At 44.9% G+C, this 16,489-nt stretch overlaps 1 protein-coding gene across 1 annotated transcript in view; it reads right to left on the minus strand.

Annotated features, from left to right (window-relative positions):
- The window catches only part of LOC140211821 (tolloid-like protein 2), a 124,558-nt gene extending 114,145 nt beyond the window's left edge, over positions 1–10,413 (minus strand). Inside the window, exon 1 of the mRNA XM_072281985.1 lies at positions 10,305–10,413. Within this exon, the coding sequence (XP_072138086.1) occupies positions 10,305–10,413 (109 nt within the window). The remainder of the gene's footprint in view (positions 1–10,304) is intronic.
- Positions 10,414–16,489: the final 6,076 nt, after the last annotated feature.

Raw genomic sequence — 16,489 nt, forward strand, 5'->3', positions numbered from 1 at the left:
AGAGATCATGGAAGAAAGGGAAGGGGGAGCAGCACCAAAGGGAGCAATATACAAGCAATAAGGAAGTGAAATATGGGAGGAGGATATTGCCCGAACAATGTTGTTTTATTCCTCATTCTTTCTGGCAATCAGATATTTTTGAACTTAACCATGGAGGAGCCATTTAATTCCTGTGCTATTTCTTTGCTCCCTGCTAAACTTCCCTCTTCAAATGTACAGAACTTGCATTTGCCTATATTAGTTTTTTCTAATTTATGTATAGGAACTTGTGCAATCTGTTTTTGTTTCTTACCAACTGACTCTTTCTTTACTTTATCAATTTCTTAATGCTCCTTTGCTGGGTTCTAAGATGCTTCCAATCCTCGGGCTATTGTTACTTGCAGCAACTTGTATTAAATATCTGGATTTAAAACAATTTACTTGTCACTGTCAGCCACACACAAACCAGTTCTCCTCCCTCATGGTTGCACTTTTAAGAATGTTTGTTTTACACATTCCATATTATTCCTTTAAATTCTGGCCACTGACTGTCACACTTTTCAGTTCAAAAAATCACGTACTTTAGCTAGAAATTATTGTATGTTATTGACACAAATAACTGGAGGAAGTAGTGAGCATTTATGTAATGCTATGCGGACTAAGAAAGCTTAATGAATTTGTGAAATGAGGTTGTGTTGAACAAATCTAATCTAATTTCTGCAGAACTAAGTAGCAAGGTGGAAACTGTCCAAGGAAGCAATTGTATGGAATCCTGAGGGTCTTCAGTAAGGGTCACCGCAGGAGATTGTTAACAAAGACTACAGCCTTTTGGAATGAAAACAGGTTAACAATATGGATAGCAAATGAAGTTAAGCAGTAGAGGTCAGTGTCTCTGAACTGGGAGGGAGTGACGATGCTATCCCACTGATTTTAATGATACAACAAAATGGTGGGCAAGATATCCAAGGTACAGACAGCACCATAGCAGATAACACATTAAGCAGTATGGAAGGCAGACTCAATGACCAAGTGAAAGGGTAGACTGATTTGAAGATGAGTGAAAAGTCAAAGAGATAGCAGAATGAGGCAGCATGGATTGGTTTCAGTGGCCTTTAGATTCCTGAATGCATGAGTATGCAACATGCATCTTCAATTTCAGGACACAGGAGTGGACCTTAGATGCACATGATGTTTCTCCAATCCTTCACTCACAACACTAGTACCCAATCCTTCCACAGGGGCGTCCTCCCCAGCTTCACAAACCCTACCCTCCACTGCCCAACCAGCAGAGATTTCACCCTCCACATTCAACAAGGAGTCATAGTCATAGAACACTACAGCATAGAAACAGGCCCTTTGGCCCACCTCATCCATGCTGAACTATTATTCAGCCTAGTCCCATCAACCCACACCCAGACCATAGCCCTCCAGACCCCTCCCATTCACATTCTTATCCAAGTTGCTCTTAAAATTTGAAATCAAGCCCACACCCACCACTTGCACTGGCAGCTTCTTCCACACTCTCACCACCCTCTGTGTGAATAAGTTCCCCCTCATTTACCCCTTAAATATTTCACCCTTCACTGTTAGCACACAACCTGTAGTTCTAGTCTCACCCAAACTCAGGGGGAAAAAGCTTGTTCACATTTACCCTATCCATGCCCCTTGTATCCCTCTATCAAATCACCCCTCATTTTCCTTCACTCCAGGGAACAAAGTTCTAACTTATTCAAACTTTCCCAATAACTAAGCTCAAGTCCCAGCAACATCCTTGTAAAATTTCTCTGCATTTTTTCAATCTTGACACATTTCTTGTAGGTTGGTGTCTTGAACTGCACACAATACTCCAAATTAGGCTTCACCAATGTCTTATACAACTTCAACATAACATTCCAACTCCTGTACTCAGTACCTTGATTAATGAAGGCCAATGTTTCAAAAGCTCTCTTTACAACCCCATCTACACGTGATATACTTTCAAGGATCTGTATTCCCAGATCCCTCTGTTCTATTGCACTCCTCAGTACCCTACTATTAACACTGTAAGCCCTACTCTGGTTTGTCCTCCCAAAGTGCAAACGCTCACACATGTCTGCTTTAAATTCCACCTAGCATTTTCTGCCCATTTTTCCAGCTGGTCTTGATCCTGCAAGCTTTGATCTCCTTGCTCGCTGTTCACTACACCACTGTCTTGGTTTCATCCAAAAGTTTGTTGATCCATTTTCCCACATTACCTTCCAGTTTGTTGGTACAGATAACGAACAACAACAGGCTCAGCACTGACCCCTGTGACACACCATTAGTCACTCGCCTCCAGTCAGAGAGGCAACCATCTACTAACACTCTCTGACTTACCCCATGAAGCCGATCTCAAATCCAATTCACCTCATCCTGAATGGCAAGTGACTGAATTTACTTGATCAGCTTCCCACATGAGTCCTTGTCAAAGGCCTTGCTAAAGTCCACATAGACAACATCCACTGACTTTCCTTCATTAATGTTCCTGGTAACTTCCTGAAAAACCTAAGATCAGTTAAGCACGCTGATCTATCCCTAATCATTCCCTGTCTATCCAAATACTTATATATCCAGTCCCTTAGACTATCTATGAATAATATACCCACTACTAGCCTATAACTTCCCGTCTTATTCTTAGAACCTTCCTTGAACAACAGAACAAAATTAGCTATCCTCGATTCATCCCTGAAGATGTTTTAAAAACCACTGCAAGGGTTCCTGCCAATTCTGCACTAGTGTCCCAGAAGGTTTAAGGGAACACCTTATCAGGACTGGAGATTTATCCATCCTCATTTACCTCAAGACGGAAAGCAGCACCTCTTCTCTAATCCGTACATGGTCTGAAATCACACTGCTGAATTTTAAAAGTAATTACCTTACCATCTCTTCCCCCAGAATCTTGCCACCCTACTGAGCAGACTGATGCTACATGAGCCCAGAGAACCCATCTATTTTGCTTGACTGATCAACACCAGTCACTTTGACTGGAGCAGTTGTTTATGGAGCAGTGGAGTTAAAAGCAAGTATCTCCTGAAATCTTTGTAACCTTTACGAGGCCACATTATTTTGAGTGGGACAGGACCCTGAATGGGGGAAAACAGATATGCCTCTGCTCTGCCCAAGGGCACCCAACCCGACAGTTGATCTGGTGGAGCGGGCAGGGCAGGTAAGGTGAGAGCGGAACTGGCCAGGAGCACAGCCGTAAATGCATTGGATGGAGGAGGGAGACAAATGCTCCCTGCAGAATAAGTGGCTCCACATGAATCCGGCCCCTGATGGATTACCACACCTTCCCCCACCATTCAACACCACGGCTCATGTGATCCCGTCATCCCTCGGATCATTCTTGTGAACCTTGTCTGGACCATCTCCAATGCCAGCATATCTTTTCTTAGATATGGAATCCAAAACTGCTCATAATACTCCAAATGTGGTCTGACCAATGCCTTACAAGGCTCAATATTATATCCTTGTTTTTATAGTCTTGTACTCTGGAAATGAATGCTAACATTGTATTTGCCTTTGCTCATCACCAACTCAGACTGCAAGTTAACTTTTAGGGAACCATCTCCTCCAACAACACGTTCCAGGCAATCATCACTCTCTCTGTAAAAAAAAAAAAAAATCCCTCACTCTGAACTTTTACCTCTTGTCATCTACTACCTTTTACTTCCCCTGGGTCCCCTCCGCCTTCCCTTTCTCCTATAGTCAACTCTCCTTGCTTATCAGATTCCTTCTTCTCCGGCCCTTGGCCTTTCCCACCCACCTGGCTTCACCTATCACTGTCCAAGCCAGCCTCCTTCCCCTCCTCCCACCTTTTTATTCTGGCATTTTCTCCGTTCCTTCTCAATCCTGAACAAGGGTCTCGGTTTGAAATGTCAACAATCTATTCATTTCCATAGATCCTGTTGAGTTCCTCCAGCATTTTGTCTGTGTTGCTATGAGAGAGAGTGCACAAGGTGGGACTAATCTCATTACAGCAGACATTATGTAGGGATGTCATGGAACTGATATCATGTTGGAAGACTGCAACAGAATAATTACAGAGTGGACACCAGCTGAGGAGGGTGGTTGAGGTTAGCAAGTGGGAAGGACAGGGGTGAAGGAGTGCCAGGAGTACCATCTCCAGCCCCTCGTGAGTGAGTGCAAACCCAGCAAGGTTGTGGCAGAGGAGCAAGTTTGGAGGGAGAGGTGGGAAGAACCTACAATCCCATTTGCTTTAATTCTGGATTCCCTCCCACAAAGAATCTACGATTCCACATCAAGCCAATTTTGAGGGACAACTCTGCAAAGAAGGCACCGTATCAGGAAAGACAAGTTGGGCTGAACAGTCTGCTTCCATCCTCTGTAACTCTATGAAATAAATGCAGATAGGTGTCACAGCTGAGCAAGGAGCTCCTGTAACAACAGACACTGAGAAATCCACCCCTTGGGGAGGAAGGAGGAAGTGAGGAGCATTACTAATCATCCCTCCTATAAGCCAATTTTGGATCCAATTAACCAGATTGCTTTGGACCCCATGTATCTTTATCTTCTGGACTCGTCTACCATATGGGACCTGGTCAAATGCCTTATGAAAGTTCATATAGACAACATCGCTCACCTTGCCTCCCTCAACATCATTTGATACTGCCCAAAAAACCTAAGCAAATTGATGAGACAGCATTAAACCATGCTGACTATCCCTGATCAGCCCCTACCTTGCCAAACATACATACTCCTATCCCTTAATTATTTCCAATAATTTCTCTTCCTCTGGTTAAGGATCACCAGGCTGTAGATACCTGGCTTAACCTTGCTGACTTTCTTAAGTAAAGAAAGAATATTAGCTATCCTTGAGTCTTCTGGCATCTCATCAGTGGCTAAAGTAGATGCAAAAACCTGTCTGGGCTCCCGCTAACCGCTGTTTCCAACAGCAATCTGGAATAAACTCAGGATGCTGAAATGGCAGGAGCCAGTACAGAAAGTCAGACAGAGCTGGTCTCATAACCAATTTGATTGGTAGATTGGTCTACATTCAAAGACTCAGCTGCCAGCCTAGACCATCAGCAAGTGTGTAGGAGGCTGTGTATCAAAGAGGACAATCTGGATGTTCCCAAACCAAAATCTATGGATGAACCAGGAGATTCACTCCTTACTGAAGTCTGGGAGTGCAACATTCAAATCAGGTCACCCCGACGTTTATAAGAAATCAAGATATGACCTCCATAAAACTATAAGAGATGCTAAGAAACAATACTAACCCAAGATCGAGTCTCAGTCATGTGGCAGGGCTCACATGCTATAATAGGCTTCAAAATTAAACCAGGCTACATTGCTGACAACAGCATATCTTTTCTGATCAGCACAATGCATTCTATGCATGTTTTGAACAGAAGGGAACAGGTATGTTACCACCCACCCTGATAGTCTCCACAACACTTAAATCTACAGTCACCATCACGGATGTAAGATCAGTCTTCCGGAGGGTGAACCTGTGGAAAGTATTGGGTCTTGACAGTGTCGCGGCTGTGACCTTAGATTATGCGCAGATCAGCTGGTAGGGGTACTTGCAGACTTTTCTAATAACGCCCTGGTTAAGGCTGTGGTTCTCTCTTGCTTTAAGAAGGCCACCATCATCCCAGTGCACAAGAAAACAAGATAATGTGCCTCTGATATCTACTATCATGAAGTGATTTGAGAGCCTGCATCAACTCAGGCTTTCCAGACAACCTCGACCCACTGCAATTTGCTGACAACTAAAACAGGTACAGCATCTGACTGGCCCTACACTCATCTCTGGAGCATCTAGACATCATTGACTACAGTTCTGCCTTCAATACTATTATTCCAAACTCTGGACCCTGGGAGTCAGTGCCTCCCTCTACAACTGGATCCTTGACTTCCTTACCAACAAACTGCAATCAGTAAGGATAGGAAGCAACACCTCCACAATTATTCTAAACATTGGTGCTCCCTAAACTGTTCTCAGCCCTGACTCTACTCCTTGTACATTCGTGCCTGCCCGGCCAGGCTCTGCCCCAACTCCATCTACGCAAGTCCAGATGATACCACTGTAGTGGGCTGTATCTCAAATTACAATGAGTCCAGTACAGGAGGGAGATAGAGATCTTAGTGCATGGTGTCATAACAACACTTCCCTCAATGTCAGCAAAACAGCTTATTTAAGCTCAATGCTCTATGTAATGATTAACTTCAGAAAGGGGGCTGGTGCACTTGCTACACACATCAAAGTTGCTGGTGAACGCAGCAGGCCAGGCAGCATCTCCAGGAAGAGGTACTGTCGACGTTTCAGGCTGAGACTCTTCGTCAGGACTAACTGAAAGAAGAGATTGTAAGAGATTTGAAAGTGGGAGGGGGAAGGGGAGATTCAAAATGATAAGAGAAGACAGGAGGGGGAGGGATGGAGCCAAGAGCTGGACAGGTGATTGGCAAAAGGGATATGAGAGGATCATGGGACAGGAGGCCCAGGGAGAAGGAAAAGGGGGAGGGGGGGAAACCCAGAGGATGGGCAAGGGGTGTAGTGAGAGGGACAGAGGGAGAAAAAGGAGAGAGAGAAAAAAAGAATGTGTGTATATAAACAAATAACGGATAGGGTACGAGGGGGAGGTGGGGCATTGAGCGGAAGTTAGAGAAGTCAATGTTCATGCCATCAGGTTGGAGGCTACCCAGACAGAATATAAGGTGTTGTTCCTCCAACCTGAGTGTGGCTTCATCTTTACAGTAGAGGAGGCCGTGGATAGACATGTCAGAATGGGAATGGGATGTGGAATTAAAACATGTGGCCACTGGGAGATCCTGCTTTCTCTGGGGGACAGAGCGTAGGTGTTCAGCAAAGCGGTCTCCCAGTCTGTGGCGGGTCTCGCCAATATATAGGAGGCCACATCGGGAGCACCGGACGCAGTATATCACACCAGCCGACTCACAAGTGAAGTGTCGCCTCACCTGGAAGGACTTTCTGGGGCCCTGAATGGTGGTAAGGGAGGAAGTGTAAAGACATGTGTAGCACTTGTTCCGCTTACAAGGATAAGTGCCAGGAGGGAGATCGGTGGGGAGGGATGGATGGAGGGGACGAATGGACAAAGGAGTCACGTAGGGAGCGATCCCTGCGGAAAGCGGGTGGGGGGGAGGGAAAGATGTGCTTAGTGGTGAGATCCCGTTGGACCCGGAGGCTGGTGGGGTGGTAGGTGTGGACCAGGGGAACCCTATTCCTAGTGGGGTAACGGAAGGATGGAGTGAGAGCAGATGTGCGTGAAATGGGGGAGATGCGTTTGACAGTAGAGTTGATGGTGGAGGAAGGGAAGCCCCTCTCTTTAAAAAAGGAGGACATCTCCCTCGTCCTGGAATGAAAAGCCTCATCCTGAGAGCAGATGCGGCAGGAGACGGAGGAATTGTGAGAAGGGGATGGCATTTTTGCAAGAGACAGGGTGAGAAGAGGAATAGTCCAGATAGCTGTGAGAGTCAGTAGGCTTATAGTAGACATCAGTAGATAAGCCGTCTCCAGAGATAGAGACAGAAAGATCGAGAAAGGGGAGGGAGGTGTCGGAAATGGACCAGGTAAACTTGAGGGCAGGGTGAAAGTTGGAGGCAAAGTTAATGAAGTCAACGAGCCCAGCATGCGTGCAGGAAGCAGCGCCAATGCAATCGTCGATGTAGCGAAGGAAAAGTGGGGGACAGATACCAGAATAGGTTTGGAACATAGATTGTTCCACAAAGCCAACAAAAAGGCAGGCATAGCTAGGACCCATACGGGTGCCCATAGCTACACCTTTAGTTTGGAGGAAGTGGGAGGAAGCAGAGTTGATGGTGGAGGAAGGGAAGCCCCTTTCTTTAAAAAAGGATATCTCCCTCATCCTGACTGTACCTCTTCCTAGAGATGCTGCCTGGCCTGCTGCGCTCACCAGCAACTTTGATGTGCATTGCTTGAATTTCCAGCATCTGCAGAATTCCTCATGGTGCACTTGCTGCTGTCTATGTCAATGATGTTGAGGTTGAGAGCTTCAAGTTCCTAGGAAAGGTCTTAGTTCTTCTAAGGAAGCTTTACTTCCTCAGAGGATAAAGAAGTTTTCCCTGCCCTGTTAACTCTTACCAATTTTTATCAATGCACTATAGAAAGTATTCTGACTAGATGAAATATAGCTTGGTATGGCTGCATGTGACCACAAGAAACTGCAGAGTTGCGGACATAGTTCAGCATCAGAGAAACCAGCGTCCACTCTGTGTACTCCATCTATATTTTTTGCTGCCTCAGTAAAGCAGGAAGCATCAAAGTCCCAATCTAGTCTCCACTCTCCCATTGGGTAAAAAAGCCTTAAAGCACCTGCCATCAGGTTCAAGGACAGCTTCTATTCTGCTGCTATCAGATTCTTGAACAGACATCTTGTACAATAAAATGGACTCTTGGCCTCACAATCTGCCTCTGCACTTTTTCTGTAGCTTTACACTTCATTCTGCATTGCTATTTGTTTTACCTTATGCTAGCTAAATGCTCTGTGTAATGAACTGATCTGGATGAACAGTAACAAGATTAGCTTTTCACTGTAGTTTGGTACATGTGATAATAATAAACCAACACCACCCTTTAGGGTTTGCCAACTCTAACACATTCCATTACATCTAATAGCTCCTCCTTCTTTAAACTGACTTGTCCCAGATCACCCATGTAGCCCTCCCTGAACTTGCCACCGTTCACATCCTTCTCCTTGGTGAATACAGATGACAGCCCACAGTTACGACCTTGCCTATACTGTATCCTCTGGCTCCAAACACAGATTAACTCTCTCTTCCCTAAGAAACATATCCTTTCCACAGTAGGCTCTTGTTCCCGATAAACAGTTAGTCCCAGGGTTACACAGATGTTCCATTCCAGACAAGTGCCCATAAGGAAAGTTTTTTTTTGACAAATCGGAAACATCTGTTTTCTACAGTTACCCATATCATATCACCAACATACACTTTTTGCAACTCATTTATATCATGGGATATTTACACATAATTAAACCATACAATGTATTCAGTCATTAATGAACACCACAAAACACCTTATCATCTTGAAAAATGCATTAAAAATGTAGGGGTGAATTTTGAGTAGAGTTCGACTTCTACAGTAAGGTCATTCAGTAACCCAGGAGCCTCTATACTTCAATACCTTGGGATCCTCTTTATTTAATGGCCTCCTTTTGCCCTCCACTCTTTTGTATATCCTCTCCTACACTATGTTCCTCAAGAGACTTCCAGGATTCCAATTCTTTGTACCTGTGATACACTTCATTATTTTTCTTGATCAAACCTTAATCATCCTAGGTTCCGTCATTTTGCTGTAGAACACAAAAGAGCACAGCCTGAGAACACACCCTTCAGCCCATGATTTCTCAGCAAACAGGATGCCAAATTCAATTGTCTTGTGCTGCACTTGATCCATACCCATCCATCCCCTGGACATTCATTTGTCCAACTAAAGGCCTCCTGAATGCCACTATCTGATCTGCTTCCACCTTGGCAGGGTGTTCCAAGTACCCACCATTCCTCCTGGAAACTTTTTTCCTCTCAGCTTAAAGTTGTACTCTCCAGTATTTGTCACTTACACCCTGGGGAAAAAAGGTTCTGGCTTCTATACCGGCCGATTTTGCCTTCCTCCCTTACTGGAACATGCTGCCCCGAACTTTAGTTACCTGACCCTGACTAGTCAGACATAGCTTTATTGGCAAGTTTTTCTTCCCAACTTACTCCGTCCTCTCTTACCTCACCTTTCCTCAATCCAAGATGTTAACTTGAGGACCAGGTTCTTTCCCCTAATCACCTTGAAACTTTCCGACACTGGATTCTGTCGCAACAATCTGCTGGAGGAACTCAGCGGGTTAGCATCATCTGAGTTCCCACAGTACATTGTTTGAAACTCAGAGAATGGGCGGTGTTCCCCATCGGCATTTCATTACCTAACTGGGTTCATTTAAAGTTTTGAAACAAATCTGAGCAAATAACAAAAGTCGAACCAACAAACATGACAAAAGAAATGAGCCACAGTGGTGGACACAATGATGCTCGTACACCCAGAGAGCAGATACAGACAGCTACGCTGGAACACCGTAACCCATTCATTCGGTAAGACGCTCACACCGTGCACCGAGGGGCCGGGAAGCCTGGTCTCCGTCAGACTCTCACTGCGTAGCCATGAATCCTAAGGTACAGCGCAGACACAGCCCGACCACTGACCATAGGAAGGTTCCCAAACTTTCCCCGCACCCTGCCCGCGAGTTTTATCTCTTGACCGGGACCAAGCCTCCACCCGCCCCAGCTAAAGCACTCACCCGCCTTACAGGGGTCCGCGTAATCGGTAGGGTCCGCCGAAGCTCCGGCGGCGAGCCCACGGCTCCACAGCAACAGCAGGTGGGCGACGAGCAGGCGGCAGGGATTCATGGCGGAAGAGCATGAGGGAGCGAGCACAGCAGCCGGGCGGGCGGAGGGACGGGTGTGCACTCCAGCAGACTATCCCGGTCAAGATGCGGCCCGAATACTGCAAAGCGAGCTCCGCACCCTGCGCTGCCGCCCCTGTCAATCACAGACCCACCAATCAGCGCACGCTGCGCTCCCGGGCTCCGGGCAACCCGCTGGAACAAGGGAACCGAGACGGACCGTACAGCGGGACAAGGCAGCGGTCTCGAACAAATTTCCACCAACAAGCATTCAGAAAGATTAACAACACTTACAAGGACAACCCGCACCTGGATTTCGATACATGATACAGTGCCAAATTGAAAATGGGCACCTGGGTGAAAGAGAGACGAAATGAATACTACTCGACTACTGAAGGACCGAGGAAATGGGAATAAAACTGGGAACGATCAGAAAAAAAAGTTTAAAAAATAGGGTTCATTATCAGATCCGTGCTCAAACTTCACGTCAGATTTCTTATATACAAAGCAAGAAATACAAAATATTTTTAAAACAATGCACAATATACTGCAGTGAATTTGACATAAGTATGTTTAATCAGAATACATCTGAACAATGTACAGCTTACTGCATAAAAATCCATTTAACATCTGAAATCTTGCCATATCGGTTAAGGTTATATTATTCCGTTGGATGATTCCCATTCCGAGGATTGTGAGCAGGAAGCACACCCAGAATGATCCAGGAGACCGAGCGAGAACAGTTCCAATGATCGGGACAGGACAATACTCCGGGGAGGGGGACTGAAGAATGGGGCGGGAGGTTCACCTAGGGCAGGACGCTACACTCGAGAAAGAACCAAGGGAACCGAAGACTTGGAATAGATCAGTGCACCGAGGCTGCAGAGATGGAAAGAAGGGAAAAGACCTGGAGCAAAACTGAAGATCTTGACAGAGAAGTGACCCGGGACGGGGTATATGGGACCAAGGAATGGACAGGTTAGAAGTCGGTACTCCATAGCGCACCCATGGCAAAAAAAGGAGATGAAGACCGGAGACATGCTCGAGACACGGCAGGGCAACTGGGCCAGGCCTTCGCCGTCAGCAGGAGGTAGAGCAGATCGTCGACACATCCGAGAGGGGTGTACTGCACAAGCAATGGCACTATGTTGCAAGCGATTGCAACTTCTTCAGTGCTAACTGCGACCGCCTTGGTGTAAAAACTGTAGAGGTCAGAATTTTCAATTTAAACTGAACCAGTAACTGTGCTCGGGAAGGAGCTTTACTGGAGTTAGAGAACGTAACCAGGCGAGTGGTTACAGCTTCAGTAGGGGAGAATTTTTAGCAAACGCTGATGCTGACAGCTTTCAAGGTAATTAATGGAAGAATGGTCCAGACATCACGGTTTGAAAAGGGGAGGTCTGCTTTCAATAAGGCAGGCGCTAGCCAAAAAAGACAAGGAGCAGCCACTTGCAGGCAAAATGAAAGAGTACTGTAGTGGGAGATCAGGCCCGATATCACTCCAGTGAAGGTAAAAGGCGAAAGAAGTAGCTCTAAATGACATTGAAAGACAAGGAGGGCCAAATGCAGACAAAAAGTAGATATGCCGATACATACTAAAAACAAAGAATACAGAAAGTCCTTAAAATTTGGGTGGGAAAAAGGGAAGGTACGGTACGTGAAATATCACTGGCGATTCAATTTACGTTTGTAAGAAAACGCCAAAAACTTTCTGTAAGAACATTAAGGGTAAGGAGGGACTCTAGGGAATGAGTAAAGTTTATGAGACCATAAGACATAGGAGCAGAATTAGGCCATTCAGCCCATTCAATCTTCTCCATTATTCCATCATGGCAGATTTATTATCCGTCTCAACCCCGTTCCCCCGACTTCTGCTAGTAACCTATGATGCCCTGGCTAATCAAGAAACTATCAACTGCTGCTTTAAATTTACCCAATGACTTGGCCTCCACAGCCATCTGTGGCAATGAATTCCACAGATTCACTACCCTCTGGCTAAACTAATTCCTCATCTCTGTTCTAAATGGACATCCTCTGTTCTGAGGCTGTGCCTTCTGGTCCTGGACTCACACAATATAGGACAAATCCACTCTACTCTAGGCTTTTCAATATTCAATAGATTTCAGTGAGATTCCCACCCCACCCCTATTCTCCTAAACTCAATAAATTCAGGCAAAGGGCCATCAAACAAGCCTCATACATTAACCCTTTCATACTCAGAGTCATTCTCATGGCCCTCCTTTGGAGCCTTTCCAATGCCAGCACATCTTCTCTTATTTAAGGAGCCCAAAACTGCTCAGACTACTCCAAGTGCAGTCTGACCAATGCTTTATAAAGCCTCTGCATTACATTTTCATTTCTACATTCTAGTCCTCTTGAAATAAATGCTAACAATGCATTTGTCTTCCTTACCACAGACCCATCCTGCAAGTTAACCTTTAGGGAAGCCTGCATGAGGACTCCTGAGTCACTTTGCACCTCTGCTTTTTGGAACTTTCTCCCCATTTAGAAAATAGTCGACATCTTATTCCTTCTACCTAAGAGCATGACAATACACTTCACTATTCTATCTGCCATTTCTTTTCCATTCTCTCAATCTGTTAAGTCCTTCTGCAGCCTCCTGCTTCCTCAACACTACCTGCTCCTCCACCTGTTTTCTTATTGTCCGTAAATGTGGGCACAAATCCATCAACTCTGTCATTAAGAGCATTGACATATAACATGAAAAGAAGCCGTCCCAACACTGAACCCTACAGAACACCTCTAATCAATGGCAGCCAACAAGAAAAGCCACCCTTTATTTTCACCTTTTGCCTCCTGCCCACCAATGCTCTGGTTCTTTCCTGTAATACCATGGGTTCCTATCTTGTTAATGTATTGCACCTCGTCAAAGGCCTTCAGAAAATCCAGTAAAAAACATCCACTGATTTTCTTTTGTCTATCCTGCTGGTTCCCCCCCCCCCCCCCCCACACACACACACAAAGAATTTAAACATATTTACAAGGCAAGATTTCCACTTGGGGAAACCACACTGACTGGTCTGTTTTATCATGTGCCTCCAAACACCCCTAAACCTCATCCTTAATAATGGATGCCAACATCTTCCCAACCACTGAAGTCAGGCTAACTGGCCTGAGTTTCCTTTCTTCTGCTTCCCTCCCTTCTTAAAGAGTGGAGAGACATCTACAATTTTCCATTCCTCCAGAACCACTGCAGAACATAGTGACTCTTGCTAAATCATTACTGATATACCCAGCATCTCTTCATCTACCTCTTTCAGAACTGTGGGATGGAGTCCATCTGGCCCAGGTGACTTATCTACCTTCAGACTTTCAGCTTCCCAAGCACCTTCTCCTTAGTAATAGCAACTACACTCACTTTTGCCCTAATGCTCTTTAATTTATGGCATACTGTTATTGTCTTCCACAGTGAAGATTGATGCAAACTACTAAAGTTCATCTGTCATTTCTTTGACATCAGTACCATCACTCCAGCCCCATTTTCTAGCAGTTTGATATCCACTCACTCCTCTCTTTTACTCTTTTTACAGAATATTTGAAATAAATTTTTGATATCCTTTTTAATATTATTGGCTAGGTTACCTTCATATCTCATCTTTTCTCCCCTTATGGTGTTCTTAGTTTTCTATTGGTTCTTAAAAGCTTCCCAATCCTCTAAATTTCCAGTAATATTTGCCATATTATATGCCCTCTTTTGCTTTTATGCTGCCTTTAACTTGGATACAGTAGGGTCTTTTAAGAGACTCTTGGATAGGTACATGGAGCTTAGAAAAATAGAGGGCTATGGGTAACCTGAGGTAATATCTAAAGTACATGAGCGGCATATCATTTTGGGCCAAAGGGCCTGTATTGTGTTGTAGGTTTTCTATGTTTCTTACCTTAGCAGCTATGGTTGTGTCATCTTCCCTTTAGAATACTTCTCCATTTTAGGGATTATACTTACCCTGCACCTTCCGAATTGCTGCCAGAAACTCCAGCCATCTTATGCCATCCCTGCTCATGCGCCATTCCAATCAACTTCGGCCAGCTCTTCTCTCATGACTTTGGAATTCCCTTTACTCCACTGCAATACTGTTACATCTTACATTAGCTTATTCCTCTCAAACTGCAGGATGAATTCAAATCATATTATGATTACATATGATTTATAATCAAATCTTGTTCATTACGCAACACCCAATTCAGAACTTCCTTTCCCCCAGTGGAATCCTTGTAGAAGCTGCTCTAAAAAAGCCAATTCATAGGCATTTTACAAATCCCCTATCTTGGGATCCAGCACCAACCTGATTTTCCCAAGCCACCTGCATATTGAAATCCCCCATGACGATTATAGCATTGCCCTTTTTTCATGGCTTTTCTATCTCCCACTGAAATTTGTATCCCACATCCTGGCTACTGTTTGGAGGCAGAGATTTAACTCCCATCAGTTCCTTTACTCTACCCACAAGGATTCTACATTTTCAGATCCTATCACACCTCTAAGAATTTGATTTCATTTTTAACCGAGCCTCCCAATCCCCTCTGCCTATCTGCATGCCCTTTTGATACAATGTGTATTCTGAGATGCTAAGCTCCCAACTATAATCTTTCAGCCTCAGACTCATTACATATTGCATCTACTTGTATACCAACTGCCCCATCTTCAGCCCCATCACTCTGGTTCCAACACCCCTGCCGAATCAATTTAAGCCTCCCTGACAGTTCTAGCGGACCTGCCCACATAGATATTAGTTCCCCTCGGATTCAGGTGTAACCCATCCTTTTTATACAGGTCATTACTTCCCCAAATTCCACCATGGACAGTCCCAAGCTCAGCTTCGAAAAGAGGAGAGGTGGGTATGATGCAAGCAACCCCATTGCATTAAAACCCAAAGCTTCAGTAACACCGACAGAAGCTCCAAAGATTTCATCCCTGGGAGAGGAAGAAGATGGTGACACCTGGGGACAACTTGAAAGACTGGCCTAGGACAAAAGACCCCAGCGAGCTGCTGTTGGCAGCTTATGCTCTAGTAGGGTGATGGAATTAAGAGGCTTAAGAAGATACCTCCCTCACAAGAGATCCCAATGATCCAGAAATCTGAAACCCTGTCCCCTACACCAATTCCTCAGTCCACATTCATCTGCCAAATCATTTTGTTCTCTCACTGGCACTTGGCACAGGCAGCAATCCAGCATTCCACCTAACTCCCTATATTCTCTCTTCAGGACCTCCTCTCTTTTCCTACCTTTGTCATTGGACCGAATATATGCCACAACTTCCAGCTGCTCATCCACCCCTTTAAAATTCTGTGGACCTGACCTGAGTCATCCCTGACCCTAGGAGGCAACATAACATCTGTTTCACATCCACATAATCTCCTGTCTGCTCCCCTAACTATGGAATTCCTCATCATTACTGCACGCATCTTCACCCCCTTCATTTTTGAACCAGAGACCTGATCTCGCAGTTTCCCCCGGTCGACCACACCTCCAACAGTATCGAAAGCAGTAATTATTGAGGGAAATAGCCACAAGGGTACTCTGCACTGTTCTCTTTCCCGCTCCTAACAGACACCTAGGGACCTGCAACTTAGGGGAGACTAGTTCCCTGTAGCTCTTATCTATCACTGTTCTTATTCTCCCATATGAGCTGAAGATCATCGAGCTGCAGCTCCAGTATTTAACATAATCTCTAAACAACTAGAGTTCAATGCACTTCATACAGATGTAGTTATCAGGGAGACTGGAGGTCTCCTGGAGTTTCCATGTCTCACACAAAGAACATATCACTAACTCTGGACCCATTCTCACCACACTAGCTATGTACCAATAGACAAAGAGAGATCAAAAAAAGTGCTTACTGGAAACTCAGAGCCTTTGTCTTTTCTCGTCTAATTGTGTTGGGCAAAAACCTGACTACTCTGACCCTGTCCACTCCTACAATGTTTGCCCCACTAACACCTTGCTTTTTATTGGCCTTTGTTGACTGCTTAAGAGATCATTATGATTACAGCCTGTCAAAAGACAGACCAGGTTTCGTCTCACCCAAAAAAATGACTGCTCGCAATGTAGCCCTCCAA

This window comes from Mobula birostris, chromosome 18, assembly GCF_030028105.1.
Source record: "Mobula birostris isolate sMobBir1 chromosome 18, sMobBir1.hap1, whole genome shotgun sequence".
NCBI classification, from domain to species: domain Eukaryota; kingdom Metazoa; phylum Chordata; class Chondrichthyes; order Myliobatiformes; family Myliobatidae; genus Mobula; species Mobula birostris.